General features: G+C 35.4%; 6 protein-coding genes across 12 annotated transcripts; 5 read left to right on the top strand and 1 right to left on the bottom strand.

Annotated features, from left to right (window-relative positions):
- Window positions 1–978: 978 nt before the first annotated feature.
- Window positions 979–27,161, bottom strand: LOC132200867 (proton-coupled zinc antiporter SLC30A2-like). 2 transcript variants are annotated; one of them, XM_059626633.1, is made up of 10 exons: window positions 26,857–27,161; window positions 3,651–3,868; window positions 3,098–3,240; window positions 2,724–2,834; window positions 2,521–2,667; window positions 2,303–2,456; window positions 1,803–2,007; window positions 1,641–1,746; window positions 1,440–1,574; window positions 979–1,383 (listed from the first exon to the last, which is right to left on the bottom strand). In XM_059626633.1, the coding sequence occupies exons 2-10, from the start codon at window positions 3,671–3,673 to the stop codon at window positions 1,244–1,246; spliced, it is 1,164 nt and encodes a 387-aa protein (XP_059482616.1). In that variant the 5' UTR covers window positions 3,674–3,868; window positions 26,857–27,161; the 3' UTR covers window positions 979–1,243. The 2 variants fall into 2 exon arrangements, with proteins under 2 accessions (XP_059482616.1, XP_059482615.1); XM_059626632.1 differs by lacking the exon at window positions 26,857–27,161 and adding an exon at window positions 4,609–4,758.
- LOC132200862 (golgin subfamily A member 6-like protein 2) lies at window positions 5,781–8,308 on the top strand. 4 transcript variants are annotated; one of them, XM_059626626.1, is made up of 10 exons: window positions 5,790–5,960; window positions 6,039–6,204; window positions 6,269–6,357; window positions 6,580–6,717; window positions 6,775–7,117; window positions 7,169–7,325; window positions 7,381–7,520; window positions 7,639–7,790; window positions 7,842–7,958; window positions 8,012–8,308. In XM_059626626.1, exons 2-10 carry the CDS (start codon window positions 6,093–6,095, stop codon window positions 8,240–8,242), a joined length of 1,479 nt encoding a protein of 492 aa, XP_059482609.1. In that variant the 5' UTR covers window positions 5,790–5,960; window positions 6,039–6,092; the 3' UTR covers window positions 8,243–8,308. The 4 variants fall into 4 exon arrangements, with proteins under 4 accessions (XP_059482610.1, XP_059482609.1, XP_059482608.1 ...); XM_059626625.1 differs by having other exon boundaries at window positions 5,791–5,960; window positions 6,021–6,204; XM_059626627.1 differs by having other exon boundaries at window positions 5,781–6,204; window positions 7,381–7,454.
- On the top strand, window positions 8,808–12,110 carry LOC132200865 (uncharacterized). Its single transcript, XM_059626630.1, has 5 exons — window positions 8,808–8,907; window positions 9,518–10,030; window positions 10,484–10,797; window positions 11,390–11,591; window positions 11,657–12,110. Exons 2-5 carry the CDS (start codon window positions 9,537–9,539, stop codon window positions 11,955–11,957), a joined length of 1,311 nt encoding a protein of 436 aa, XP_059482613.1. The 5' UTR covers window positions 8,808–8,907; window positions 9,518–9,536; the 3' UTR covers window positions 11,958–12,110.
- LOC132200853 (uncharacterized) lies at window positions 12,349–16,622 on the top strand. Its single transcript, XM_059626605.1, has 5 exons — window positions 12,349–12,355; window positions 12,414–12,478; window positions 12,546–12,693; window positions 12,831–13,546; window positions 14,099–16,622. The coding sequence occupies exons 3-5, from the start codon at window positions 12,547–12,549 to the stop codon at window positions 16,230–16,232; spliced, it is 2,997 nt and encodes a 998-aa protein (XP_059482588.1). The 5' UTR covers window positions 12,349–12,355; window positions 12,414–12,478; window position 12,546; the 3' UTR covers window positions 16,233–16,622.
- Window positions 17,750–22,898, top strand: LOC132200852 (uncharacterized). 2 transcript variants are annotated; one of them, XM_059626604.1, is made up of 4 exons: window positions 17,750–17,958; window positions 18,031–18,200; window positions 18,265–19,001; window positions 19,234–22,898. In XM_059626604.1, the coding sequence occupies exons 2-4, from the start codon at window positions 18,069–18,071 to the stop codon at window positions 21,689–21,691; spliced, it is 3,327 nt and encodes a 1,108-aa protein (XP_059482587.1). In that variant the 5' UTR covers window positions 17,750–17,958; window positions 18,031–18,068; the 3' UTR covers window positions 21,692–22,898. The 2 variants fall into 2 exon arrangements, with proteins under 2 accessions (XP_059482587.1, XP_059482586.1); XM_059626603.1 differs by having other exon boundaries at window positions 17,752–17,958; window positions 18,045–18,200.
- Window positions 23,749–26,633, top strand: LOC132200863 (uncharacterized). Of its 2 annotated transcripts, none has more exons than XM_059626629.1 (5): window positions 23,749–23,931; window positions 24,392–24,734; window positions 24,785–25,019; window positions 25,303–25,620; window positions 25,797–26,633. In XM_059626629.1, the coding sequence occupies exons 2-5, from the start codon at window positions 24,394–24,396 to the stop codon at window positions 26,238–26,240; spliced, it is 1,338 nt and encodes a 445-aa protein (XP_059482612.1). In that variant the 5' UTR covers window positions 23,749–23,931; window positions 24,392–24,393; the 3' UTR covers window positions 26,241–26,633. The 2 variants fall into 2 exon arrangements, with proteins under 2 accessions (XP_059482612.1, XP_059482611.1); XM_059626628.1 differs by having other exon boundaries at window positions 23,752–23,969.
- Window positions 27,162–27,205: the final 44 nt, after the last annotated feature.

Below are 27,205 nucleotides of genomic sequence, written 5' to 3' on the forward strand. Positions count from 1 at the left end.
GCCCTCCGACCGGCTATTGAACCTTGGCTGCAACTTTTCTCACAGGTGCGGAAGTGAGAACATTAACTCGATTTGCTGAGCTAGGCAAGCCCGCTGCACATGCGTGTATTGCAGGTTGATTCATTAGCACTGCAATAGTGAGATTAAAAATAAAATTTATTTAATTTAAAAAAATATATATTTTTTCTTAATAATTAATCAATTGAAATGTTTTAGTTCGGATTTATGGTGAAGGCGATACAAGACATAGCTTTCCAAGAGCAACGGAGGCGTCTAAAAAACACTGCGTCCGGCACGATACGCGTGGAGTTTACAAAAAAGATGCCCCACGAGCGAAAGCTGAGCGTTGAAGATGTGACGGGAACCTTTTTCATTCTTGGGGCTGGAATTATCCTAGGCATGAAAATACCTTTTAATTTTAATGCAACTTATTGTGAGTAATATTTTCACAGGATTTACTTCACTGGCTTGCGAAAGAGTCGTCAACTGGTTCAAAGTGAACCAAATCAGTGCGCGTATCAGCAGCTCAGTGAACAAAGCGCGGCGCAAGGTTTCCACCCTGTCTGGCTCAAACAGCGGAAAGTCGTCGCAGCGCTCATTGCGACTGCGCTCGGGCCGAATTTGGTCAAAGGGTGCTCGAGGTTCCCAATTGGGTTCCATGCTTGAGATGGTCCCTGAGAAAGGAGTCCAGACTCCACCTGATTCTCCTCCGGAAGACGTCAAGACCGTTGTCGAGCACCATTTCCGCGAAGCGGACGAGGAGAGCATTGCTGCCCCAGAGGTCATGAGTCTGGCCACCTCTTTGCCTCACATAGACCGGAAAAAAGCACAACAACAGGTGGAAGACGAGCAGGCTGCAGAAAATTTGGCTGAAGTCAGGTCCTTGGAAGAAAGACCCACGTCCTCAAAGTAGTAAAACTATTTATTTTTTAGTTCAAAACGTAATAAATGAATTTTTTAAACTTCAATGCTTGTTACTCTAAATTGTAAAATAATTTTTATTTTTGCTTGAATTGACACTGACAATGAGTAGTGAAAGGCACTCTTTTAAAATAAAATACTGTTAACAAAACATGCTGTTTTCAATCATTACAAAGTCACTGCAGCTCTCAATTAGAGAAATGCAAAACATACATACTAAAAGTTGGGTAAATTAAGCGTCACCCCGACGTATAAAAATTAAAAATGCTTGATACAAGAGTTTAATTTTTATAAAATAACTGGGTCATTTTTAATTTTTACTTCAGGGGCAAACGCACTGTTCACAGCAGTCCATGCTGTCAACAAAGGGCTCCACTTGAAGGGTAAGCTCGAACACTTTGTAGCGCCTTCTGATAGCTGCTTCAGCGTTTCGAAGAACTTTTTCTGATTGAGCCCCTGGAACTAGAGAAAAATAAGAAAAATAAAACAGGCTGATATATTGAGAGTAAAATTATTACCAACAACAATGTGTGCACAGAGAGCGATTTTGTCCATGCTCAATGCCCAGACTCTGACATTATGCACTCGCAAGACACCGGGCGTCTTGTGCAATGTTTCCAGCACATCGGAAAATTCTAAACCTTTAGGAGTGGCTGTAAAATTAAAAAGAGAATGTTGAAATTTGCCAAATTTTTAGTTTCACTTATTGTTAAAGTTACCTTCCATTAGCACACGGAGGGTGTCTTTCAAAATTGCAAAAGTGGTCATCAGCACCAAGATGGAGAACAAGAATGTGCAAATAGGATCGACTATGCGCCACTCAGGCTAATAGAAAAAGAAAGATAATTAGAAAAAATTATTCAACAAAAACTATTAATTACTTTGAAATAAATTATGAACGCTGCCGTGCAGACGCCCACACTCTGGATGAAATCTCCAACCACGTGAATAAAAGCCGCTCTGACATTAATATTGTCTTCCGAGCCCTCATCATGATGAGAATCACTGCCATCACTGCCATGCGAATGCCCGTGAGAAGGTCCGTGAGAATGCCCGTGACCATGTTGGTGTAAAGTTACTCCCATGCTACAAATAAAATGATTTATTAATGAATTAAGCCTCTTGCTTGCTAAATATCAATGACCAATAAAGCGATTGACCACTGCGCTGGAAAAAGGAGATGTAAAAGGTTGTTTTGTTGGGTATGCGAATGATAGAGAAGGTAACGCCACTCATTTCAGTTGATAATAAAATATTTTTAACTTCTAAAATAGGCCATGCAGATCAAACAAAAATAATCTGCATGGTTTATTTGTTTTTGTGGCCAATAGGAATATACTTGAGGGTAAAAGATAATAAGTGATTGGTTATTGCAACTCACACAATATTCACAGCAACTCCTATGGCAGAGGTAATGAGCATGGCTGTTGCATCTATTTCATAGTCGTCGGTAATGATGCGCAAAATCGCCAAGTACACGAGAACGGCAGTCACAACCCAGATCAACAAAACTGACGACAGTGCTCCAAGAACCTCTGAAATTTAAGGGGGAAAATGCATTTTTTTTCTAATTCTTTATTTGTTGTAACTGAAGAATACCTGCTCTGTACCAACCAAAACTCATTCGCCGAGTTGCAGGTCTTGCCGATACATAAAGGGAGAAAAGTGAGATCATAAAACTGGCAAAGTCTGTCAACAAGTGAGCTGCGTCTGTGGCGATGGCTAAACTGTTTGACAGCCAGCCTCCTATAAATTATTTATTATTTTTATTGCAAAAAAAAAATGTAATTAAAGCAACAAACCCACGACTTCTCCCAGCATGAAAAGTAGACAAAGGATGCTTGCCACAATTAACTGTCTTCGGGCTTTTTTGTCAACCAGATTTCCTCTGTATTTATGGCAGTGCTCACCACCTTTGCATGCAATAGATAAAATTAATTATCCTGCACATACGGCTTATTTGTTATTTTCAAAAGAATCAAAGTTGCAATATTGGAGTTGATAAGCTTATTTCATCTTGGATAATATTATTGCATTATTTCATTTATTTATTCATAAAATAAAACTGCATTTTCTTTTATTTTAAGTTAAATATGAACAACAGTGTTGCAAGTGTAAATAATTTAATCGAATGTAAAATTAAATTAAAATATACTTGAATTGAAAGAAGACCTACTAGAAATAGCCGAGTCGGTACTATTCCCGTTGGCAGCCACCTTGACCGATTCGTCGCCCAGGCCGAGGGGCAGGGTGGTGTGCAAAGGTCCTTTCGCGTCCATCTCGTTCTCTAAAGTACCGTACTGGCTTTTGGCTTCGCGTCTGAAAAGCAATTAAAATTGGAAGTAGGGAAATGCCCTCATCTGTGTCTGACAATGAGTGAGCGCGATATTGTAAATTATGTCATATGTCGTGCGCACGCATTATTAATATATTGTATTTTTGCTTCACTGATTTTTTCAATAGGAGAGTAAAAATAGCGGAGGTGGCAAATTTATGCAATTGACTGCTACTGATCAATAGAGCAAAAAAGAAGCAGTAAAATTATGCGGGCGGAGCTTGGATTCCGATTAACTTTCACTGGCGTTGGATTTTGAAATTCGCATACAGTGCCTTTATTTTTTCTATATATTATATTTAATAAAAAAAATAGGAAGTGATTGCAAGTCGCATTTAAATTATTTAATAAATGCACTCCAAATATTAAAACAATGATCTGTGTATTTACTTACAATCTGTACTTTTCAGAGTCCATGGTGTGAAAATTTTTTCTAGTCGGCTTCACTTTGGCGAAATTTTAATCTCTCACGAATATAGTTAAAGCGTCTAGCCGGCGATCAGTCAGGTTTCGTATCTCGCGTGTCACTGATGCTCGACCATCCCTCGAGTGAGACTGATAAGGAAATGTGTCGCAATTCGCCTCGGCTGGCCACCAAATTTCAACGCCGACCTACAGACCACACAGTAAGTATTTAGAATTTTTCAAATTTCCCTGTGGGTTGGAGTGCAAAAGCATCAGCCAGACTATCCTAGCGCGGAGGTTGGAGTCGTGTGAAAAATTCCAAGCGACAGTGACCCTCAACAAGATTAGTTTTGTTTTTTTACTTTTATTTAAAACCACTTTGCACGCGGTTTTACTTAAATCAAGAACGATCCAATCTAAAAATAGCCAAAAAGTAAAAGTAATGTTGAAAGTCAAGATCAACCTATTAATTATACACCAGCATTACCAGCAAATAAGTAAGAAAATCTCAACCTAATGGACTAAAGTAATTGACAAACCCTGTAACTGTCGGCAATTATTGTTATATCTTAAGCATTTAAATAAGGCGGAAATAATTTTAACCCGATTTCAAGGAGGACCTAAAATAATTTTCTGGTGCCGAGTGGTATTTTTTTTTTTTTTTAAATAATTATGCAAATTTGTCAGTATTAAGGAATTGACATGGTCAAATTAAGTCTTTAAAACAATGGAGGTTAAAAATTTCTAATTTTTTCCAACAATTTTTTAATATTGCAACGGTTTTTCTATACATTTGATTTGACAATGCCAATAAGGATTCTTGAATTAGTTGTAAAATTATAATAATACTATTATACAGAACATTGAAAATTTATAATTTTATTTGACATTATTAGAAACGGGCAGAAAATTACCATGAAAATATATTTATGCCAGCTAATATTTACCTGAGGAATGTGAAGTGCTAAATTTTTAATCGGAAAGTCAAGCGGCGGATCAAAACTGCAACAGACCGCGACGCGTCTTCAGTCGCGTGAGCATTGGACGCGGCGCGTTGATGCGATCGCTGGCCTGCACTCGGCACCAGTAAAACAAACTCCATCGCAATGATGGTATCGTGTGCATGTTTACATTATGAACAGAATCACGTATTTCATATATTTATTTGAACATGAATAATGGACATCAAGCGGAAGGAGGGAGGCAATACAATAAATAAAATATGAGCCTACGGCACACCAGTCTGCATTGTGATGTTCCTAAAATAAAACAAAAAAGTATACCAGAAGTCAGGTGACAATTGTAATCAGCACTTACGTAATCATGTTCAGTTTTAATTAATTGCACGATATGAAAATTAAGTGGTACAAATCTTAAATAGAAAGTAATAATTTTCATGAAAAATTGAAACCGGGCGAACCTCGTTGCAAAGAAAAAATGGAAAAATAAAGGACAACTGACCCCAAAGGCGACCTGCGGTCTGCTGGTACTTTAAAACCTAGGGTTTCTTGTGTCCGACTAAAACTAAGTGGGAGGAATTAATAAAAAATTAAAAATAAAATGGGAGAATTTAATTTTAATAAAAGTTGTCCTATATTATAAAATAAGTTGTCCTTTATTTTTTCATTTTTTCTTTGCAACGAGGTTCGCCCGGTTTCAATTTTTCATGAAATCCACCTTGAGTGTTACCTTTCAATTTAATAATTTTCATTATTTCTACACCTGCATAATTATAGGATATAGCGACATTATTGTAATGCATAAACAGAATAATTATGCTGGTATTATGATGAATTATTGAAAACCTCTACTCAATTTAATTTTGTTTGGAAAAAATATATTTAATTCATTAATTAAAAATACAAATAAAGTACTAATCTGAATAAACTCCTTATGATTTCAATCAATTATTTGATGCATCAATATGTTCATGAAATTTTTTACAGCAAATAATTAGAGGTTATTAAAACCACGTTCAAAAAATATGTTTTTTTGAGAGATATATTGAACGTGTTTAATGCATAAAATTTTATTTTTAGATTAATACGGAACTGGAAATTTAATTTAATTTGATGATCATCGACTATGATGATTGTTCAAGATCACGCACCTGAGATAAACCAAAATTAGTCGCGCGCTTCGATCATGACTAATCTTAAAAAAATTATCTCTTCATAAAAAATTGTTATGTAGGTGCTCGGGGTTCGAAAAGTTCAGATGGGTGGCAGCCTCGTCTATTCAAAGTTGCGTTGGCGCCACTGCTAGGGTGCACATGGAGAGGCTTGTGATTGGATAAAAGGTTTGTTTTTGATTGATAAGTAAAAATGCCTTGATCTGTGCGTAAATTACGGGCAAAAAGTAAGAAAGGATGGTGCAGATAATAACTAGAGCCAGAATCAGAGCCGGCCGCCTTAATCAGCTTGCTACTTGAATGATAAAGGGTCGATCGGGGACTCATCAATTTTTTGCTATGGAAGAGGAAAATGCCGTGTCTTCAGAAAAAGAGGCGGATTCCAGCGCCGAGCCGGCGTTCAAATGCAAACGTAAATATTTCTCTTCGTTTTATTTAATTCAATATTTTAAACTTTGATTTTAAATTATTAATAGTTGTTCCAAGAAGCGCCCCTAACAGGCAGAAACTGGACAAAGAAATCGGCGAGATCAAATCTCAAATTGAAGCAATTGAAAATCAGCTGGTAATTAAAAAAATAAATAAATTTTTTATTTAAACGGTAATTATAAACAGTATTAGTAAAAGTTTCGGTTGTTAATTTTCATGCTTATAATTTGGAGACTTCCTTATACTATAAAAGAGATATTTTTATCTTATCTCATGTGCAATTAGGGCGTTGAATTTCATAATCTAAAACAAAACGCTGTGCAATAATAAAATTAAACAATTAAATTTTATATTCCAGCAAAAAATCAACGGCAGTGGTCAAAATACTCCTCAGGCCAGATTACAACAGATTAAAGAAAGACGAGATGTGTCGATTAAGAGAAGGAAAGATATAATCACACAGTTGGAGGAGCTTAAAAAGCAAATAGACACAAAGGTTTGCCTTTATCTATGATTTCAGTTTCATTAAAAAATAGCCAATTTGAACATTCAGAGAGATGCAGCATCTCAAATGAGAAGCAAGCTCCAGTACCAATCCGAAGAACAAGTAGAAGTTTTAGCCAAAAAACTGGAGCAGCAGCTTCAACAACACAGTTTCCGTTTGTCCGAGGAGCGCCGACTTGTGGCTGAAATCGACAAACTGAGACGCGTGAAAAAAGCTGTGCGTCAGTACAATGAGGCTAAGGAGGAACTCAACAAGTTGCGTGAATCTCAACAGACTCTCCGAGTGGAGCGGGACTCAATCTCAAGTGAATTCGGAAATTTGAGAACACAAGATGATGAGATTCACAGTGTGCTTCGGAAGAACAAGGAGGTTACCGATAAAATGAAAAAAGGTGAAAAATGTAACCTGCAAAAGCGCAAAATTAATTATGTAATTTATCTAGAACTGGACGCACTGCATGAAAGAAAACGCAAATTATGGTCAGATTTCAAGGAGGAGCAAGCCTTGTATAATGAGTACAAAGAACAGAAAAGGTCCGAGACGAATAAGTTGCGGCAGCAGGAAAAGCAAGCAATTGCTCAAGCTAAGGCAGAGAAAAAGTACATACCAAGATAAATTTTTTTACAATATTTCTATAATATTTTCTCTTTACAGACGGGAATTGCAGAACAGTATTGAGCCTTATGAGGTGGAACGGCAGTATTGTGCGACACTTCTCAGTTTCCTAGGCAAGATGGAGTTGCAAACTCCTTCCACCCCTGCCAGTTGCTATTCCTCATTCGCTAACACACCCAGTGAGCACCTTCCATTTGCTGCACGCATTGCACTTAAATGTTGCTTTTCAATAATGCTATTGTTTTATTTTTGAACTCTCAAGAATTAATCAATGTTAAATTTGAAAATATTTTTTAGTGTCTCCCGAAGAACCAAAGAGCCCACTTCCAACTGTCGAAGATGAAGTCGAGGAAAGATTAATGCAAGGAATGGAAGCCCTGTTTTGTGGCATTCCAAAAAAACAGTCCAGGAAAGTTAAGCGTTCTACTAGTAAAGCCAGTCAGCTAAAGGTAAAATAGTTTCTAAAAATTTTGAATGAAATACTGATAATAACTTTATAGAAACGTCCTGTAACTCTTACACCTGACCTTCTAGTACAATTTGACAAGATTGGAGTCAATCCTCCTGTCATTTCCCTTGAAATACCTTCTGCTATTGAAGCAATAAAAGCACAACAGGTATAAAATCACAATCAATTGAGAAAAAAAATATAATTTATTTCCACCTACAGAAACTGTACAATAGAATGGCTGCTGTTGAGATGGCAGAACGGGCAGCCAAGAACAAACCACCTCAAGAAAAATCAGAAGACCTACCAGTTGACGGGGCTAGTCCTCCTTCCAGGGCATTGACCCTCACTTTAAATAATTGTGTTCCTTCATGTTCGAGTGTACATACAAACGGCAATAATGCAACTGATTTAGTTAACTGTGTTGTGACCTTTGAGCAGGATAGTACTTAGCGGCAACACCTCTTTTCCTATACATTATTTTAATGTTTTGTGTAGATTCTCTGTGGTTAGATATCACTGCAGCTCCTTCTCCTGCGGCCAATTTTTCACAATGAAAACCAATCGCATTCCACTAGTCAGATGGCAAGCAAAATAAGTTGCACTTTCCTTTGATTCACTGCTCATTTCTCTTTAATTGTGTATGAATATTTTTATTGATTTTTACACTGGCCAGAAACTATTTCAATTTAGCAATTTTAACTTGTACAAGTCAAGTTTGTAAATATTGAAATAAGAAATTTTAGAACTGACAATCACATCTGTGTTTTATTTTTATAAATTAAAAAAAAAAGTACTATTTTTGATGCTCCCCCGCATAAAATTTATATTTGTTGAAAATACTTTTTTGTATTGGAACAAAAGTGCTATAAAAATACATAGTAGAAGTATAGGCGGGTGTGAACAATAGCAGCATTCAGCGTCAAACTATGAGTATGCAAAAAACGAATTTGATTAGGAAGACGAGCAGAGTTAGGGAGTTTGCTGAACATCAGCACCAAGGCCATGCAGTTGCGTCATTTAATTGAGCGCAGCACAGAAAACACTCAACAAGCCTTGATCATTGAGGACTGGTGCGGCCAGCCTTTCACATCGCAAGAGAGGCAGAGATAATAAAGGTACGTTTGCAGAACGTCACTAAATAAACAGTTTTAGGAAAATTGATTTAATATAAGAAAAACTTATTCCAATACGCATTGTTATGTTGTTATCTAAATAATTTTATATATAAAATAATGTAACATTTAAAAGGGCATGTAAATGCTCATATCATGTCTTAAATATATTTAAAATAAATATTTACCAAACTCATTGTCTGTTAAATTCCAAAGTATGATTGTATAGTGACTAATATTTGAATGATAAATTTGTGTTTTGTCCATTTAAATGTAGTTATTTATAATTGTTAGTCCAATGGAAATTGTGAATCGCACGTGTCCGTATATATAAATTAAATTGGTCTGTACCCACAATGATAGGCTGAGAATGCTTCTTATCAATGAAAATACACCTTGCTTTGTATGATAACCAAACGGATTATTATAAAAGAAAACAACTAACAGGTCACCAAGCTGGGCAGTCTCTTATCTTGATTTGTGGGTGTTAATCAATGATTTGTCCTTAACAAACTCTATTGACACAAGACGAAAGAATCCTAATACTGTTAGCTTTGTTTTTTCAATATTATACCAAAGAAAAAATTCTTAAATTGTATTTTCTTGGGTACAGGTGATTTGAACAGCCGAAAATGAGCGCACCGGAACCGGAAAAGCAAGAAGCCCCTGAATGGATGAACGAGCAGTTCTTCCAGGAGGTGCTGGAGCGCGACTACCCTGGCATCAAAGTGACCTCGGCACGCACGGAGCCGGCGGTGGCCGTCGGCGAAAATTACGCGTGCATCGTGCATAGGGCCTTCGTGAGTCGCTCCGACGGCCCCGACGTGCATCTCATCATTAAAAGTTTGCCGACCTCCGAGTTCCGCGCCCAGATGGTCCGAGACGGCGAAATTACCCTGCGCGAGGTGCGCATGTACAAGGAAACCCTCAAATTGCTCGGCGACCCGTGCACACATCCTCCTTGCCATTTCGCAGAGCTCGATGATGTTAGAGACGCAGTCGTGCTCGCCGACCTGCGACCTTTAGGGTACAAGACGAGGGACCGCAAACTCGGACTTGACCTGCCGCACTGTAAACTGGTCATGGAGCAGATTGGCAGGCTGCATGGCGCTGGCATAGCCATGAGGTATTGAGAAAAAAATGCTCTATACAGCAACACTGAAAACGTTAAATTGATAATTTTTTTTTTTTTTTTTTTTTTGGAACATCCAATCTGATGGAAATAATTTTAACGTTTTTGTTTTTTTGAAAATGACAAAAATTTTATCCACTTAAGTTAATAAACAAAAAGCTTAAAATGGAAATAAAATAACTGCATATTTAAAATATTTTGTTGCATTGAATTAATCTTCGATCATTCATTATTTAATTTTTTTATCATCGTACATAAAAAATTATTTATAAACAACATGTATGTTTAGGTTTTTATTATGTAAATTATTATATAATTGATATTATCATTATTATTATTACAATTTTTTCTCCTGATTTTTATTTTATTTTACTGATAATCAAATAATATTTTAGTATAACTTCCACTGATTGCTATCTCTACAGTCAATGTTTTTAACCTTTTTAGGATAAACGATCCAGAGAAATTTGATAGAGAGATCACAGTTAAGTACCCTGACACAATGTTCAGCGAGTTAAACCGCGTGAAAATGACTCCGTGGATAGGTATGACCATGGGTGCGCTGGCTGACGCAATTGAGTTCAACATGCCACTGCGATTCCATTCTCTTGCGAAGATTACAAGAGAACTTGGCGAATGTTACTTTGACATCATGCAAGAGGCCCTGACTCTTCCTGAAGACCCAGAGAAGCGCGACAATTTGGTGTTCACACTCAACCACGGCGACACTTGGAGCAACAACATCCTCTTTAAATATGTTGGTATGTATATGAGCCATATAACGTGACTGTAAACAAAATTATTCAATTCGATGAGCTCATTCGCCAGACTGCGACCACAAGGAAAATGCGACAGGCGTCATTAAAATTACCACACTCTATACATTTCCGATATGCATGGCACTTTAAAATCAAGAAATTGAAAATATAAGTTAAAAAACTTGTTGGAACAGATTCGGAATAAATTTAGACCTCAAAAGAAAGATTTAAAAAAAAAATCGATAAAAACGTAAACACCACTGTTCAAGTCTTAATATAGAAGCTACAACTTTCATAAAAATAGGTTGTTTATTGAGTTCACTTGCAATTAATATTATGTCCTCAAAAGTATGACTAGTATGAGATATTTATTTGTAAATCACAATGCTTGGTGCTGTGTAAAAATTAAATGTAAGAGTTAATTTATTTTATGAATAGTAAATATTGATTTATAAATATTATTTGTACTGCAGAAGATTATTTTATTTATTCACCCATTCAGTTTATCATTTGTATTTTATTAATTATTTTGTTTCGTTGTACCTTTCTATTGAACAAAATTAGAAATTAAAACATTAAATTGTTAATTTTTTAGATGGAGAACCCGATCCACAAGACTGTGTTTTGATTGACTTCCAGTTGAGCCGAGCAGTGCCAGCAGTCATTGATCTGCTATACTTTTTCTACTCGAGCACCAACCAAGATTTGCGCAAACAATTCACTGACGAGCTTTTGAAAATTTATTGGGACGCAGCGCTAAAGGTGTTAAATGAGAGAGGCATCACCTATCCAGGAAGGTAGAAATATAGAGCAACATAATTTTCCCCTTTTCCGAATTCATTTAAATTTTTTTTTAAACCAGGTATTTCTACGACTCAGTGGCGGATATTAAAAAGGATTTGAAGAAATTTGCACTAATCGGCTACATGTTGGGATGTCTCATTATGCCGATAGTGATTGCAAATGCAGACGATGCACCCGATTTAGACTCAATAACAGAGGAAAGCTTGGCTCAAATGGAGGCATCGCCCTTCCTGAAAATGTATTCAGGGCCCTTATTTTGCAGAAGGTTTAGGGAAATTTTGGAGGACTGCGATGACTTTGGTGCATTTAAAGAGGGCACTTGGAAAAAATACACAAAAACAGAAGTGAAACCTGAATAAATTCTTTTATATTAATAGCCTGCACGCTTATTCAGTATCTTAATCAAACTGTTTATATCATTGCTTGCAAATTAATTTCTTTAAAAATTTATATTTTTATTGATAATATTATGAAAAATAAAAAATCCACCACAATCAAATAATTTTTTTTATTGGATATTTATGGATCACAACTTGAAAGCAGCAAGAAATGAGATGATGTATATTAAAGCAAGTTATGATTCCCCACTCTCAAAAGACCACCAATGTTGTATTATAGGCTTTTGCAAACAGGCACGAATGAAAACGATAATCGCAGAGGAGAATTAGTCAAACACCCCACTCCAACTTTTTCCCCGATGTCTCCTCCATCTCAAACAGGAAAGTCTTTCAGTTTTGTTGTGTGGACTTTTCTTAAGGTTGAGTCGTGGCTATATAAACAGACGCTGTCCTCTAATTGAAAATTTTCAATTTTAGTATGAGACGATTTTCTCAATAGCATTAATTATCAATCTTGGGTCTGCGTACAAGCTTCTCATCAGGTAAATAAAGAAACATAAAATTTCTAATTTATTAATAAAAATGATTTTCACGCATCTTCGACGCAAGGATGTCTGCGGACGTCACGTCTACAAATATATACAATGCCGCCTTGCTACAGGGCAACATCAACAACTTTAAATTGGAAATTCGCAAAATAAGGAAAGAGGAATCAAGAGAGATTTTGTTTCAAATATGCACAACGACAATTTTCAAAGTAAGTTTATTTTATAAATTTTAATATATAAAATAATAATCATAAAAATAATATTTTATTCTATATTGATTAAAATATTTTTTTATTAAACTAAAAAATCAAACCTAAAAAATAATTATTAAATTGTTAATCTTTAGGATGAAAATGTCAGATGCCGATTTGCAAACGCCCTCCTTGCAAAATACAACGCTTTTGAAAATTCAAAAAGTGAGATTCAACGGTACCCACTACATGAATGTGCCAAATTAGGCAAATATGAACTTCTCTCCACCCTCCTGAATCATCCAAAGCTGCACCCTGCCGACGTGCAAGAGCTCAACGGCAAATCAAAAACTGCTGTCCATTGTGCAGTAGAAGGAGCTGCATCGTTAAATACAAGTCAACAAGACTTAAATAGAAAGAAGAAAGAGATAAATGCACTAAAATGCATTGAGATCTTGTATGATAAAAACTGTTACTTGGACGCACGGGACTCGCAAGGATTCACTGCCGTCCACGTCGCGGCAAAAAATGGCCTTTGGCAACTTGTGAGCTACTTCCTTTTAAGAAACGTGAATATTGATATTTCAACAGAAGAATTCAATGAAAATGCACGGAAGCTGATTCAAGACCTACATCCGAGATGGGTCAAGTCTTATGCAATGTGCAATATTCCACTCAGAATATCAGATAATACTATAAGCTTTGATTCAATTGCGAAAGAGGCTTCAACAGTTCAATTTGAAGAAGTAGATAGCTTTAGCGCTGACAATTTTTTTAAACAATTTTTAGCAGATCTTCAGCAAAAAGAGCCCGTGAACTGGGAAAATTACTTCATCAAGAATGAAAAATTCGTCAAAAATTTAAAAGACAAGTATGTGAAATTGCAACAAAATTTTTTATTTTAGCTAAATTTTTTTCCCTAAAATTCATAAATAATTTGGGATATACGGAAGCTAAAATTAAGCTTTGGGATGTGCTGGTGCAAACTTATCAAGAAAATATCAATCAATGTTTAAGTTGCAAAAGAAATATTTTCCTCTAATTAACAGTTAAGGTGCAACTGTACAAGTTATATGTTGCTGCCGACGAAAAAAAAATTATTTACTTAATTTATTTATTTCTCATTTTATATTTTATTATTTCATAAAGTAACATAGACCAGACAATCCCTTGAACATGAATATCAAATTAAATCTCATATTTCAACAAAGTTTTAAAATGGCACCCAATTAAAATGCAACTTAACAATCATAGCTAGTTGCAGCTTACTTAAAAGATGATGCAGTAATTGAGTAAATGCTTTTTTATTTGCAGAACAATAATTATTTAAAATTTAAATCGATTTTGAATAGTAGTACATAATTCTCTTAAAAAAATACTCTTATACTTATTTAATTATTGTTTTTATTGCATTTTGTTTAAGGTTGCTGGTGCTGAGCATCAAAGAAGATGTTGAATGTGCAGCGAGGATATTGTTAGAAAAATATCAAGCAGACCCTAAATCGTCGCTTTTTACTGCCGTCGAGGTAGGGGATAAAAAATATCTGAAACTAGTGAAACTATACACTGATAAACTAGAAGACGATCAAAAGATTGATTTAATTTCGCAAAAATCTGCAAACGACAATCAAACAGCGCTGCATAAAGCGGTAACTTGCAAGAGAACTAGTGCTGAAAACGTAAAGTTTCTTATGGATTTTGCCAAGGATTTACTAGAAGATGATTTTTCAAAGTGGCTGAATTCAAAAGACAATAAGCCAATAGGTCACACTGCCGGCTCCCTTAGCAAAGAGGATACTGGGAATCAGCAAGAAGAATCATGTCGCGATGGAACTCGCATTGTCACTGATGAAGAGCCAGAAGAACAGGGTTACACAGCTTTGCAATACGCTGTCCATGACGAGAAGCAGAGTGACGTTGTTCAAATACTGCTACAATATGGTGCTAATATTTTCATCCAGGACTCGCAATCAAATATTTGCACTTTTAACTGCATTAGATATGAGCTGCTTAAAAAGCACTTTGATGATCAAATCAAAGTTACGGATGACAAGTTGTGGTTTGAGAAAGATTACAGCATCACTTTAGATTTTAAAATCCTAAAGAGTAACGAAAACTTTCCAAAAGAATTGCCTGAAAGAGTGCCATGTTTTCAAGCTGCACAGCAGGATAATGCAAGAAGTGCTGACGAAATAGAGATGGGAGAACGCGAAAAGAATTCCCTAATCGAAAATGGAGCTGGAACCTCAGATTCCACTTCATTCAACAACCAGAAAAATAAACGGACTGCCGCAGAAAATCACAGCCATTTTCCGAAAAATAATTTTTCTTTGGAAATGGAGCCACTGAATATGATTGCAGATTCTGGTACCCATAAAATGTTGTTGCTTCACCCTTTAATCAAGATCTTCTTCCATTTAAAGTGGAATCGACTCTATTGGTTTTACTGGGCCAACTTTTTGCTCTTCTCTTCTTTTGCAATCTCTTTTGCCGTTTTTGTCATTTACTCAAATTTTGAAAAACAAACTAACATGACACTTGACAACCAAGAAAATTTGAATGACAAACTAATTTCAAAGAATGCTGTTTGGCTTACGTTTGTTCTGAACATAGGAATATTTTTTAGAGAAGCCTTTCAAGCGTGCTTCCTCCCAGGATATTTCTCAAAATTGGAAAATTACATTGAAATGACAATTATTATTATGACATGCTTTCTCCCTTTTGTAGAACAAAAGATATTAATGGTCACAATATTATCTTTGCTGATATCATTTGAATTCATGCATCTAATGGGGCGTCATCCTAGACTGGCAATTTATTATCAGATGCTGTCAGTCGTGGCATGGAATTCATTGAAGCTGCTTTTGTATTATTCACCACTAATTATCACGTTTGGGTTTTTATTCTACATAATATTTCCTGCGTGTGTTGGTAAAGAGTGCAAGGGCATCACGTTCAATACTTGGTTAGAATCAATGTTTAAAGCGATGGTAATGATCTCTGGCGAATACGAAGCAGGGGAAAATAATTTTGAGTTTGCTCCTATCGCAAGTCACATGCTTTTCATATTGTTTCTCTTTTTCGTCTCAATCGTTATGATCAACCTTTTGAACAGCGTGGCTGTTTCAGACATCCAAATGATGAGAGAAAAAGCTGAACTGATTTTTTACAAGTATCAGGCTACATTTTGTTCTGAAATTGAGATCACTCTTTTTGCCTGGAGCAAACTTGAATTTGCAAAAACAATACTTTCTTACACATGTCATAAAATAAATATTTTGGACGGTTTGATTGGAGTAAAAATTTATCCCAACGACTACAACCGAGTTGAAATTATTAGGAGGAAATCCAGTGAAAATGATTGTTGCTTTTGTAATTGGTGCAAAAGACAATTTATGTCAGATAAAATATTTAAATTTTTGTATTCATCGTTTCACAAAACTGCGGCGGAAGCAAAAGATATTGCTCAGCTGAATTGCGCAAAAGATATCATTGACGACTTCCAGGAGCTTCAAGGCACGACACACGTACACAAAGATAAAAAATCAGAATATTGATCATACAATGACCCAGACATACATACTCTGATAACCATTTTTATAAATAAAAACTCCCAACTCTAATCATCACGCGGGGGCAGCGCAGTGTATACAAGATTCAAGCGCACAAAAGATGTGATGTGATATATTTATATTTAGCTGAAAACTCATGTTCTATTCACAATCGGTCCAAATAAGATTTTTAGTTTTTACTATACAATTTTAAGTTTATAGTTATCGCCATGAACTTAAGAAATTACTTAAGATGGGATATGTTGTATTAAATATTTTTTCAAAATAATTATCATCTATAGATTATAAATAATATTATTATGAATTACTCAGTCATCGTCGCGTGGAGCACCAAATAAAAATTTGCGAGCGAATAAACTTGACTTTATATTAATAATGTTTTAACTCCCCCCCCCCTCCCCAATACTTAAATAATTTAGTTACGTCAATATCAACCATGAACCAGGATTCTATCTCATCCTGGCTCTTAAAAAATATCTGATATTATAGTAAAAAGTCCTCGTAAAAAAACAAAAATCCAGCTCGGAATGGTCAATATACATATTGAAAATTGTAACTATGAATCGAAAAATAAACTAATGAACATGAGCGCGGAAGATTTTTTAAAGTTATATGCACCTTTATTTTTTTTAGGTAAATTGAGGCATTAAAAACCTTTAAAAAAATATTTTCAAGTCTAGCAAAAGGATCTTGAGCAAGAAAGCGAAAAATTATTACGCCAAGACACAAATGAAAAATTATAAGTGCGCATCTGCGTGGCCTCAGTTGAAAGAGATTAATGGCAATCATTTGATAAAGCAGTTTACAGTTGAACGTAAAGTAAATTGATCACGGCAAACGTCCTTTATGATTTTGAATTTCAAAATCATAAAGGACGTATGTAATTTATTTTGAAATACCATTTTTAGTGAGATGTGAGATATAATATACTACACCGCAAAATTAGCGGCGGTGGGCTTTTGGCTGAGCCGTCAAAGTATTCTGTGTCGTCACTTTCATCGCTGCGTCTGCGCTAAATAATTTTTAAACTCCGATCCTGGTTTTTTTATTATTATTATTTTATGCATTTATATGGAAATAAATTCAATTTATTTATAATACCACACAACACAATTTGTCTAAAAAAGACTTTTTTTTTTTTTTTTGCTAACCGTAATAATATAATAAGTTATCTTAAAACAATAAACATCAGAGACGGCCGACCTTGTGGGTAAAAATAGCCCCGCTGAACGCAGCCCGGCTGGCAGGGCTTAGACAGGCTAGCTGAGACATTTCAAAATTTTTTAATCATCGATTCATTTTATAAGTTGCAGAAAATTTCATTTTAAAATGTACAAAAAGAATACAAAAAATTTCATCAATGGTAACAAATACAAATAAATAAAACCAGCAATAGAATTTTGCCAAATTTATCTTCTACGCAGATTTTATTGACCTTGAATGGGTTTTCAACCTCCCACGGACTAGCGCGTAACGACGAGCAAAAATCGCGACTAAGGAGTGTTGTGATCCCCTCTTTGGATGGAGCCTAACTTCTCCGCCTTGGTCGCATCACTGATGTTTGACTTTTTAGTTTAGTCTATCAGCTGTTATTAAACAGATGCGTGCGCCGCGTAAACATATCTCTTTTGGAAATGTAATACAAGATTTTTGAACGTTCTTTTAAAGGGGTTTTTGCTTCACGGAGGTCCATACTGCGTCCACACAAAAGGTAACAAATAAATAAACGGGATGCATACAAAGTATTATAGTCGGCTGTACAAAATTAAAATTGGTAAAATAGCTTTGTATTTTTAGACAGAACACACAGTCAAAGCTAGAATGGAGACATCATCAACAATAAACGAAAGCCTCAAAAATGGAGACCTCTGCAAATTTGAAGTAGCTATCAAGAATATAAGCATTGAAAATTCACGTGAAATTTTAAACCAGATTTGTTCTTCCGATATAAGCGTAAGTTATAAAGAAAAGGTATTGCAAAAAATATAAATTGAAGAAATGATTTTATTTTTTGTAGGATGACAACAAGTGTAGATTTGCAAACGCACTCCTTGCTAAATACAATATTTTCCAAAGGTCGGCACAATGTGAGACTCAATGGTACCCACTTCACGAATGTGCAAAATTAGGCAAACACGGTCTTCTCTCCATCCTCCTGAATCATCCAAGGCACCCTGCCGACGTGCAAGAGCTCAATGGCGAATCAAAAACTGCTGTCCATTGTGCAGTTGAAGGAGCGGTGCAAAATTATGATGATGATGAAAGAAACAAAGAGAGAGAAATAAATGCACTTAGGTGCATTAAACTCTTGTATGATAAAAACTGTTATCTGAATGCGCGAGATTCTAGAGGCTTCACTGCTGTCCACACCGCGGCGGAAAAAGGCCTCTGGCAACTTGTGAGCTACTTTCTTCTAAGGAACGTTAATATTGATATCAAAGTACAAAATACAAACGCTCGGGAACTAATTCAGAAGGAACACGCTAAATGGATTTCTGCTTACCCAACAAAAAACTTTACCCCTCCAATACCCAACTCTCCAGATGAGAAAAAGAATTTAATTTGTACTGATGGTGGTGGTGACAAAGCAGCTCAGCCAAATACATCGGCCCAACCTTGTGAAGATTTTGAAAGAAAAATCTTGTCAATCCTGCAACCAACTAAAAACAATCAAGTGAAGTCTATGTCAAGTCAGGAATGGGAAAAACTCTTTCGTGACAGCAATGCTGCTGATGTCGACAATTGTAAAGATAAGTAAGAGCTAAGTTTAATACTAAAAGCACAAAAACTAAAAGCATAAATATATAAATTTACTCTTGAAAAAATACAACGGGTTTTATTAAATATATATAAACTACAAAAAGTAAAATAATAACAAATAATTCATTAAAAAGAACACAATAATAATTTTGAAAAAAAATAAAATCACTTAAATAATATATTATAATTTTAAATTAATAATAATGTTAAAAAAAATTTTTTGCAGGATTTTGGAGCACTTCATAAAAAACGATAAAGAGGAGGCAGCATGCATATTACTTGATGAACCTTACAAAGCAGACCCTTCATCTTCACTTTACTCTGCTGTCGAGGCAGGGCAGAAATACCTGAAGCTAATTATTGAAAATTGGAAAAATAGCACTATTGATTTTGACATCAAACAGACGTCGATAAATGACGAGCAAACATTGCTGCACAAAGCGGTTACTTGCAAAGAAGTTAGTATTGAAACGGTGAAGTACTTGTTGGAACTTGGTAAGAAACTTTCACCTGTTGATTTTCACGATTGGATTAATGCCAGAGACAACAGACCTCTTGGCTACACTTCCCCTACAAAAGAGGGTTACACAGCTTTACAATATGCAGTTCGAGGTAATAGAAACGATGTAATACAGCTACTGTTGCAATATGGCGCAAATGTTTTCATGACATACTCAGAATCACGCATACCCACATTAAACTGTATCAAACCTGAGGTGATAGAAGAACATTTCAGTAATCAGATCAAAGTATCTGACAATGGAAAAATGTGGTTTGAGAAAGAATACTGCATCACTTTAGATTTTAATATCTTCAAAAGCAACGTACAGGTTTCAAAAGGTTCTAATAATGATCAAGAAGGCCTGCCAAGTCGCTTTCAATGGCCGCCGCTAGTTCATTTTGCGCAATATATTTGCTCATGTATCCCATCGGTACCAACTTCCTCCTCTACCGATCCAAACTCAGCAGGGGTTACCCCTGAAAATACAGGATGTAGTTTTCGAGCTTCACAGGACTTAGAGGCTGGAGGACACCAAGCAACTACAACAGCAGTGACAGAAATTGAAAATGGGGCAGGTAACTCTCAGTCTGCTTCAGCCAACGTAGGTTCAGAGAGAGGACCCTTATTAGGGGAGAACCCATCAACTGAATTAGCATCGCAGGGGAACACCAATGACAAAGAAAATCGCGACAATGCTCTAACAAATTTTACTTTGGAAATGGAGCCTCTGAAGATGATAGCGGATTCGCAAGCCCATGAAATTTTATTACTCCACCCCTTGATCAAGATCTTCTTCCACTTGAAGTGGAATCGGCTCTACTGGTTTTTCTGGGTCAACCTCCTGCTGTACTTGCTTTTCACTATTTCGTTCTTCATATTCGTCATCTTTTCCGATTTTGTCAAAGGAAATGCCAATAACAAGACACGTGAAATTGATAATAGTGAAAATGATTTTACACCAAGCAATGAACTTTATGAATTCATCGCCAAAATTGCAGTTTGGATCACATTTGCATTCAACGTTTTACTGACGTTGCGAGAATTATTCCAATTTTTTTTTCTGCAAGGATACCTTGGCAAAAAAGAAAACTATCTAGAACTGACAATTATTTTTGCCACATTCTTTCTCCCTTTTTTTTCACGGTGCAAAATTTTGGTCTCAATATTGTCATTGCTAATTTCTTTGGAATTGATGCATTTGATAAGCCGCCATCCTAAAGTGACCATTTATATTCAAATGCTTTCAGTCGTGTCTAAGAATTCACTAAAATTGCTCGGATGGTATTGCCCATTAATCATTGCCTTTGGGTTTTCATTCTACGTAATTTTTCCAGTGTGTGCCATTGGCAAAAATTGCAATGATTCGTTTGACAACTGGCTGAAATCAATATTTAAAGCCATGGTAATGATCTCTGGCGAATACGAAGCCGGCCAAATTGATTTTGAATTCACTCCTATCGCAAGTCACATGCTTTTCATATTGTTTCTCTTTTTCGTCACAATCGTTATGATCAACCTTTTGAACAGTGTAGCTGTTTCAGATATTCAAATGATAAAAGAAAAAGCTGAACTTATTTTTTGCAAGTATCAGGCCACATTTTACTCAGACATTGAGACTACTCTTGTAGCTTCGTACAAATGGAAATGTATGAACAATTTACTATCTAGCAAATGTTTTAAAATTTTACAGTTTTTGGACAATTTGCTGTTCAGCAATGTTAATAAGGTACAAATTTATCCCAACAAGAAAAACCAAGTTGAAACTGATGTGTCTTATTGCGGCAATAGAGTTCTGCCACGTGAAATGCTCAAATCTTGTGATTCTTTTCACTCTCTGGCGGCGGAAGCTATAAAAATTGCTCAGCAAAACAACACGGAAGTTGAAACTGATGTGTCTTATTGCGGCAATAGAGTTCTGCCACGTGAAATGCTCAAATCTTGTGATTCTTTTCACTCTCTGGCGGCGGAAGATATAAAAATTGCTCAGCAAAACAACACGGAAGTTGATTTTTTTAAGAACCAGACTACCCAGGAGGCTGAAAGTGAACTCAAGAGACAATCCCCTGTAAAGGCAACTGACCAAGCCAGTCCTGGACCCTCTGGCACAAATGGCCAGCAGGGAAGCCAAGAGCGGCAATTAGAAGAAAATGATGATGCAACTCTAGATACAGCAAATTTATAATTATCCAAAAAATTCAGACTTGGCATCGCTCCCTTGCTCTCGCTCTAAATCCGTTCCTGCGCTCCCTTTGGAGCGGAGCGAGGGAAAAATAAAAATTCTGGGAGCGGAGCGAGAAAGTATATGAGCGGAGTGAAAATTCAGCTCTTTTCCCGCTCTTTGAAGGTGGCGCTAGCATCGCTTCATCCAAGTCACGTGATCAGACTTTTTCCGCTTTCCGCTGCTGTAGTTTCAGTTCGCAAATTGAGAAGAACAGCTGTGTTGCGTGATGATTTTTTCTATTTTACTTTGAATTAAATTCATCTTCCATGATTTGATTTAACTTTTCCATATAATATTTTAACGTCATTGTGAATGGCTAGAATGTTGCACGTTGAAATTGTTTTAGTTTCTTAAAATTTTAATCTCCGTCCGTCATAATGTAGGTAGTTTTCTAGTTTTTAATTTAAATGAAAAATTTTAATTATGCAATTGGCACAATGGGGACTTTATAAGTTTGGGTTTAAGTATCGTGCTTAAATTAAAATTACTGTTACAAATGCCTATAATTTTTTTTTCAACTTCAAAATTCAGAGGCACCTTGTGAAAAGACCTGTTAAAGTATGGAAGTTTTAACATTTTTAAATCAAAGTTTTGGAATTAAATTATCTTACCAAGTCACTTACAAAGATAAAAGTATATATATTAATTAGTTTTATCAGAAATTGCAAGTTAGGGACATTAGTTTTTATTTCTGAATTTTAAAATTCTATATCAATGAATGGAAAATTTTTGAAGTTTAAAATATAGTCTAAATTTTTAATTTTTATAAAGAAAAATTTAAATTTTAAATCTATTAATATATATATATATTGCTGCAATATTAAAATGAATTAAAGAAACAACATTTAGTAATATTTAATTAATAATTTAAAATTTGAAAGATTATTAAAAATAATAAATTACACGAGAGCGGAAGAGCAAGAGCGAATAATTTTAAGAGTGGAGCGAAGAATTTTAAAAATTTGGTGAGCGGAGCGACAAGTCCGCTCAAAGATCGAGAGCGGAGCGGGGAGCGGAAAAGTGAGAGCGATGCCAAGTCTAAAAAAATTATATGTAGATACTTTCTGCGTAAAAAAAACATTTTGCTTAGTGCCATGTTATTTAATATAATATAGAATTTCCCTTTAGAATAATCAAAGTGGTTATAATGCCGAAAATAAAAATAATATAATAAAAATATAGAACAATAGGGTTATAAAAAAAAATGTGTGTGCTACAAATAAATGTATCAAAAATGTATTATGCGTCTATTTTTTTTCTTTTCCTCGATATTTTTTGTCTTTTTTGGTCTTTGCACTCAAAATATGTTTTAAATATTAAATTAATTTATGATTACACTGTATTTTGAAAAGGGCAATAAAAAAATTAAAAAATAAATGTCAGGCGATATTCACATGCTAACTTATAACACAAAAATCCTACGGCATGTGAATATCCCTCGTTGTATTTTCTCACATGAAATGAATATAATTATTTTAGAAACATTGAATGAAGTAAATAAATTTAAACTATAATACAATTACCAAAAAAATCTGTGCCTGCTCCATATTTATAATTACTATGATGGTTTATGATTCGAAAAGGAAAAGTAATACTAGTTTTGATAATTTGACCTTTGAATATAAAAAGGTTGGGGCTAAATTACAATGTTTCCTGACACGATGAGCGAAATTAAAATCAGTCACATTCTGGCGGCAAGTGGCCTTGCCAAAGACACGCTTTTTAATTGATGCAGCTCTGTGCGACACAAATAGCACAATGAATTAGGATAGAAGACAAATTTTTAAAATTTGATTTTTTTCGCAGCTGAAATATTTATTTTTTAAGTGAAATTTTCAAAATATGGACACACAAAATGAAAATAATGTACAATTGCCTGGTGGAAAAGCTCCCGTGATATTTTTTATCATCACATGCTGCCGCGGCCTACATTTCATTTCGCAAGCTACCAACGAGTTAAAAAAAATTGTGTGTGCGCATCCGCGTGACCCAATTGTTAGAGATGCTGAATGGCAATCTCAGTTAGTTGGACTCAAAAATTTGGCCACGCCTTACGCCCAGTATGCATTTGAGTCACTTAAGCTCTTATCAAGTAAAACAAACTATGTTCTAATCAATTGATCCCGGCGCATGATAACGTTGAGGCAATTTATGGGAAACGATCTTTGCAACTGGAAATCAGATTCAACTTGAAAGCAGAAGTAAGAAACCTAGAAGTATTCAAATTAATTAATTATCGGTATGTATATTTTTACATAATTGATCTACTGTCTGAATTGTTCATTTAGAATCTGGATTTTATTTTTTATAATTCAAATGAGAATTACAAGAGATATTAATATAGGATTGATCTATAATTTAAGAAGAAAAACCTTTTTTTTTAATTAACTGATCAAAATTAAAATTAAAAATCTGAGCACAGTTTTGATTTCATCAATTTTAAAAATCCCATTTTTGAAACGACTATTAGAAGTTCAAATCTTGTTATTTACTTTTTTAAATAAATACAGATTTGCAAATTTTTTTATTATTATCTGTATTTAGAAAAAAGTAATGTTTTTTATTTTGGGATAAAAATTTTGATTCTTCCTTCATAAATTGTATAATAATATTATTATTTTGAATCGCCCAATCCAAGAAAACGTTTTAATCTTCCAACAGATATGGTGAACGTTCCTGCACCTGATGCGTTTGTACCGGTAGCCAAAGTCACTGGCCCTTTCCCGCTGCAGGGAATTACCCTACCGGCCTGGCAGAATTGCAATCTGATGAGTCAGGCTCTTAAGGACCATATAAAGGTTCATTCGATAACAGTCGAGGAGGCGGTGGCCGCCGGAGAGAATTATGGTTCAACCGTCTCGCAAATCAAACTGGACACCAACTTAGGGCCCATTTCCCTATTTGTGAAAACGCTGCCGCAGACCGAGGGCGCTAAGTTTTTGACAGAGTTTGGAATTTTTAAGAAAGAGATCAACATGTATACAAAAACACTTCCACTGATCCGGTATTAATGACAGAAAAGTTCAAATTAAAAAATGACACAATTCAATATAGATCTACGTTCCATAAGCCAAACTTCCCGATTTGCATTTACCATGAGCTCAATGGAACGACAGACACGCTGATTTTGAAAAACCTCACTACCGAGGGATACAGAACTAGAGCGCGCCGTCTTGGACTTGACCTTGACCACTGCCGTCTGGCGTTGTCTGAATTGGCTCATTTGCATGGACATTCAATTGCAATTCGTATCAAGGAGCCAGAAAAGTTCAACGAATGCATTGCACAGGTGATCACTTTTATTTTTTCCTATTTCTCAAATTGTATTTTTAAAAATTCATCAAATTTTCAGTATGATTATATATCAAGCAATTTTTTGAACCATGTCTCAGAAAAATAATGTAGCTTCAAAAATTAAGAGCAGATTGAAATTTAATTTGGATAAATAAAAATATTAAAAATAAAATAAATAAAAAACAATCATGTTAACCTATTTTCTGGTGCTCATTTTTAAGACAATGAAATAAAAATTCATCTTCTAAAATACGTATTTATTACTGTGATACTTAAAGGAATATGCTGACACAATGTATGAAGAAAGCAAACGCAGCGTTACGGCGCCCTTTTGGGAAAACTCACTGAGGGGAATTGGCGAAGCAATTTGCCAACAGTTGCCCTCCCGCTACAGGGAGTTGGGAGAATTGACCAGGGACTTGGTGGCCAAGAAGTCCTTCGAAATTGCCCAGAAATACATCCTGATGCCTACAGACCCTGAAGAATTATCAAAGGCAAAGCTGTGCTTGAACCATGGCGACTTTTGGTCCAACAACATGCTCTTCAAATATGACAACGAGGAAAAGCCCATTGCGTGCTCCATGGTCGATTTCCAGGTACAAAACTTAAGCAAATTAATTAATTAATTTTAGAAATATCAAAATAAAATGCATAAAATTTGTATAAGAACATTTAAATAAAAATGTGCTCTTTTTGGTGTTGCAAAGGGCACCAGTGGAGTCAAATTGAAAACGTGTGAAAGATTATAAAAATTATATTTTATTTATTTCAGATTTCTCGATGCGCCTCTCCCGTTCTTGATTTGCTCTACTTTTTATTTACGAGCACCAACCAGGCCCTTCGCAGGGCGCACATGTTTGACCTTCTAGAACACTACTTGCGCGAAGGCAAACGCGCCCTCGCCCTACGAGGGGTCACTGACCCACCTCCATCGTACTTCTACTCATCCGTGGACGAACTGCACAAGGACATCCTCAGGGCGAAAGCTTGCGGATTCTTGTTCGCTTGTGTTGTCCTGCCCATAGTCATCGCCGACGAGAGCCAAGTGCCGACCGAAGAGGAAATCGGCGAATTTGGAAACATGCTGAATGACCCGGATGCCAACCCTTTTGCAAAAATGTACTCGGGACCAGCGTTCTGCAGCAGAATGAAAGAGCTGCTGGACGACTTCGATGACATGGGATTTTTCGCGGAGTGCAAGAAAGGTCTTTTTTAATGGTACAACAAATACTTCAGATAAATTCAACGAAACAGAAGACCATAAATTATAATAATAGCTAGTCGTTATGTGGTTTAAATAAACCGAAAAACAATTAATTTCTTTTCAATTTATCAACCGCTTTTGAATATGCCGAAACTTATCTGAATCTGTTTTAAAAGATGCCCTCATTAATGTGCCCTATTTCTTACTTTTCAAGTATGTACATACATAATTTTGTATTAAATTCGTTAAAATCCACTTCTAATTGTAAGTTCAAGCTATTATGTGTATGTATTGTACATAATCCTTCAAGCAACAGTATTTTTATGAAATTGAATTTTGAAAAGTATAATACTGGTTTGTTAATCTTTTCATATAAATTTAAGAATAAATAGAAATTAAAAAATGCCTAAGTTAAATCTTACGTTAGATTTAAAATTCTTCTTACAATCGCATACATATAGCTGTAGAATTTGTAACAAATAAATCGCACTTAAAAATAAAAGCAAACATTATGTTTTAAAATTTAATTTATTTTAAAGCATAATTCTTGCTAAATTACTTTTCATCCCGATTTTTATGCATAAAAATTTAAGAAATTAAAATTTTAATAAATCATGAAAATTCCTACCTTAAAGAACAGACTTAATGCCGAATGATTTCCATTAGCCATAATTATCCTCCTATGTAGTCATCCACAAAGAAGACTGATCGGGAATCGTCATCCTTTTTCCTTTTTCTTCATTGCGTTGTTGACTCTCAGGGTCGGCAGGACATATTTCATGGGTTTCACACTCACATTGCACACGCAAAACACTGTCAGGACCGCACTAAATTATTTCCTTGCAAACTCACTTCTCTTCAAGGAATAGAGCAAATTTTCCTTCTGCACACGCCGCGAACTTTGCATAACTACTTAAATAATCGCACTGCAAGAAGCAAGAACAAGAACATCTCACCACTTGCTCACCACAATGTTC

Source organism: Neocloeon triangulifer, unplaced genomic scaffold, assembly GCF_031216515.1.
Source record: "Neocloeon triangulifer isolate White Clay Creek 2 clone unplaced genomic scaffold, ASM3121651v1 ptg000014l, whole genome shotgun sequence".
Classification (NCBI taxonomy): Eukaryota; Metazoa; Arthropoda; class Insecta; order Ephemeroptera; family Baetidae; genus Neocloeon; species Neocloeon triangulifer.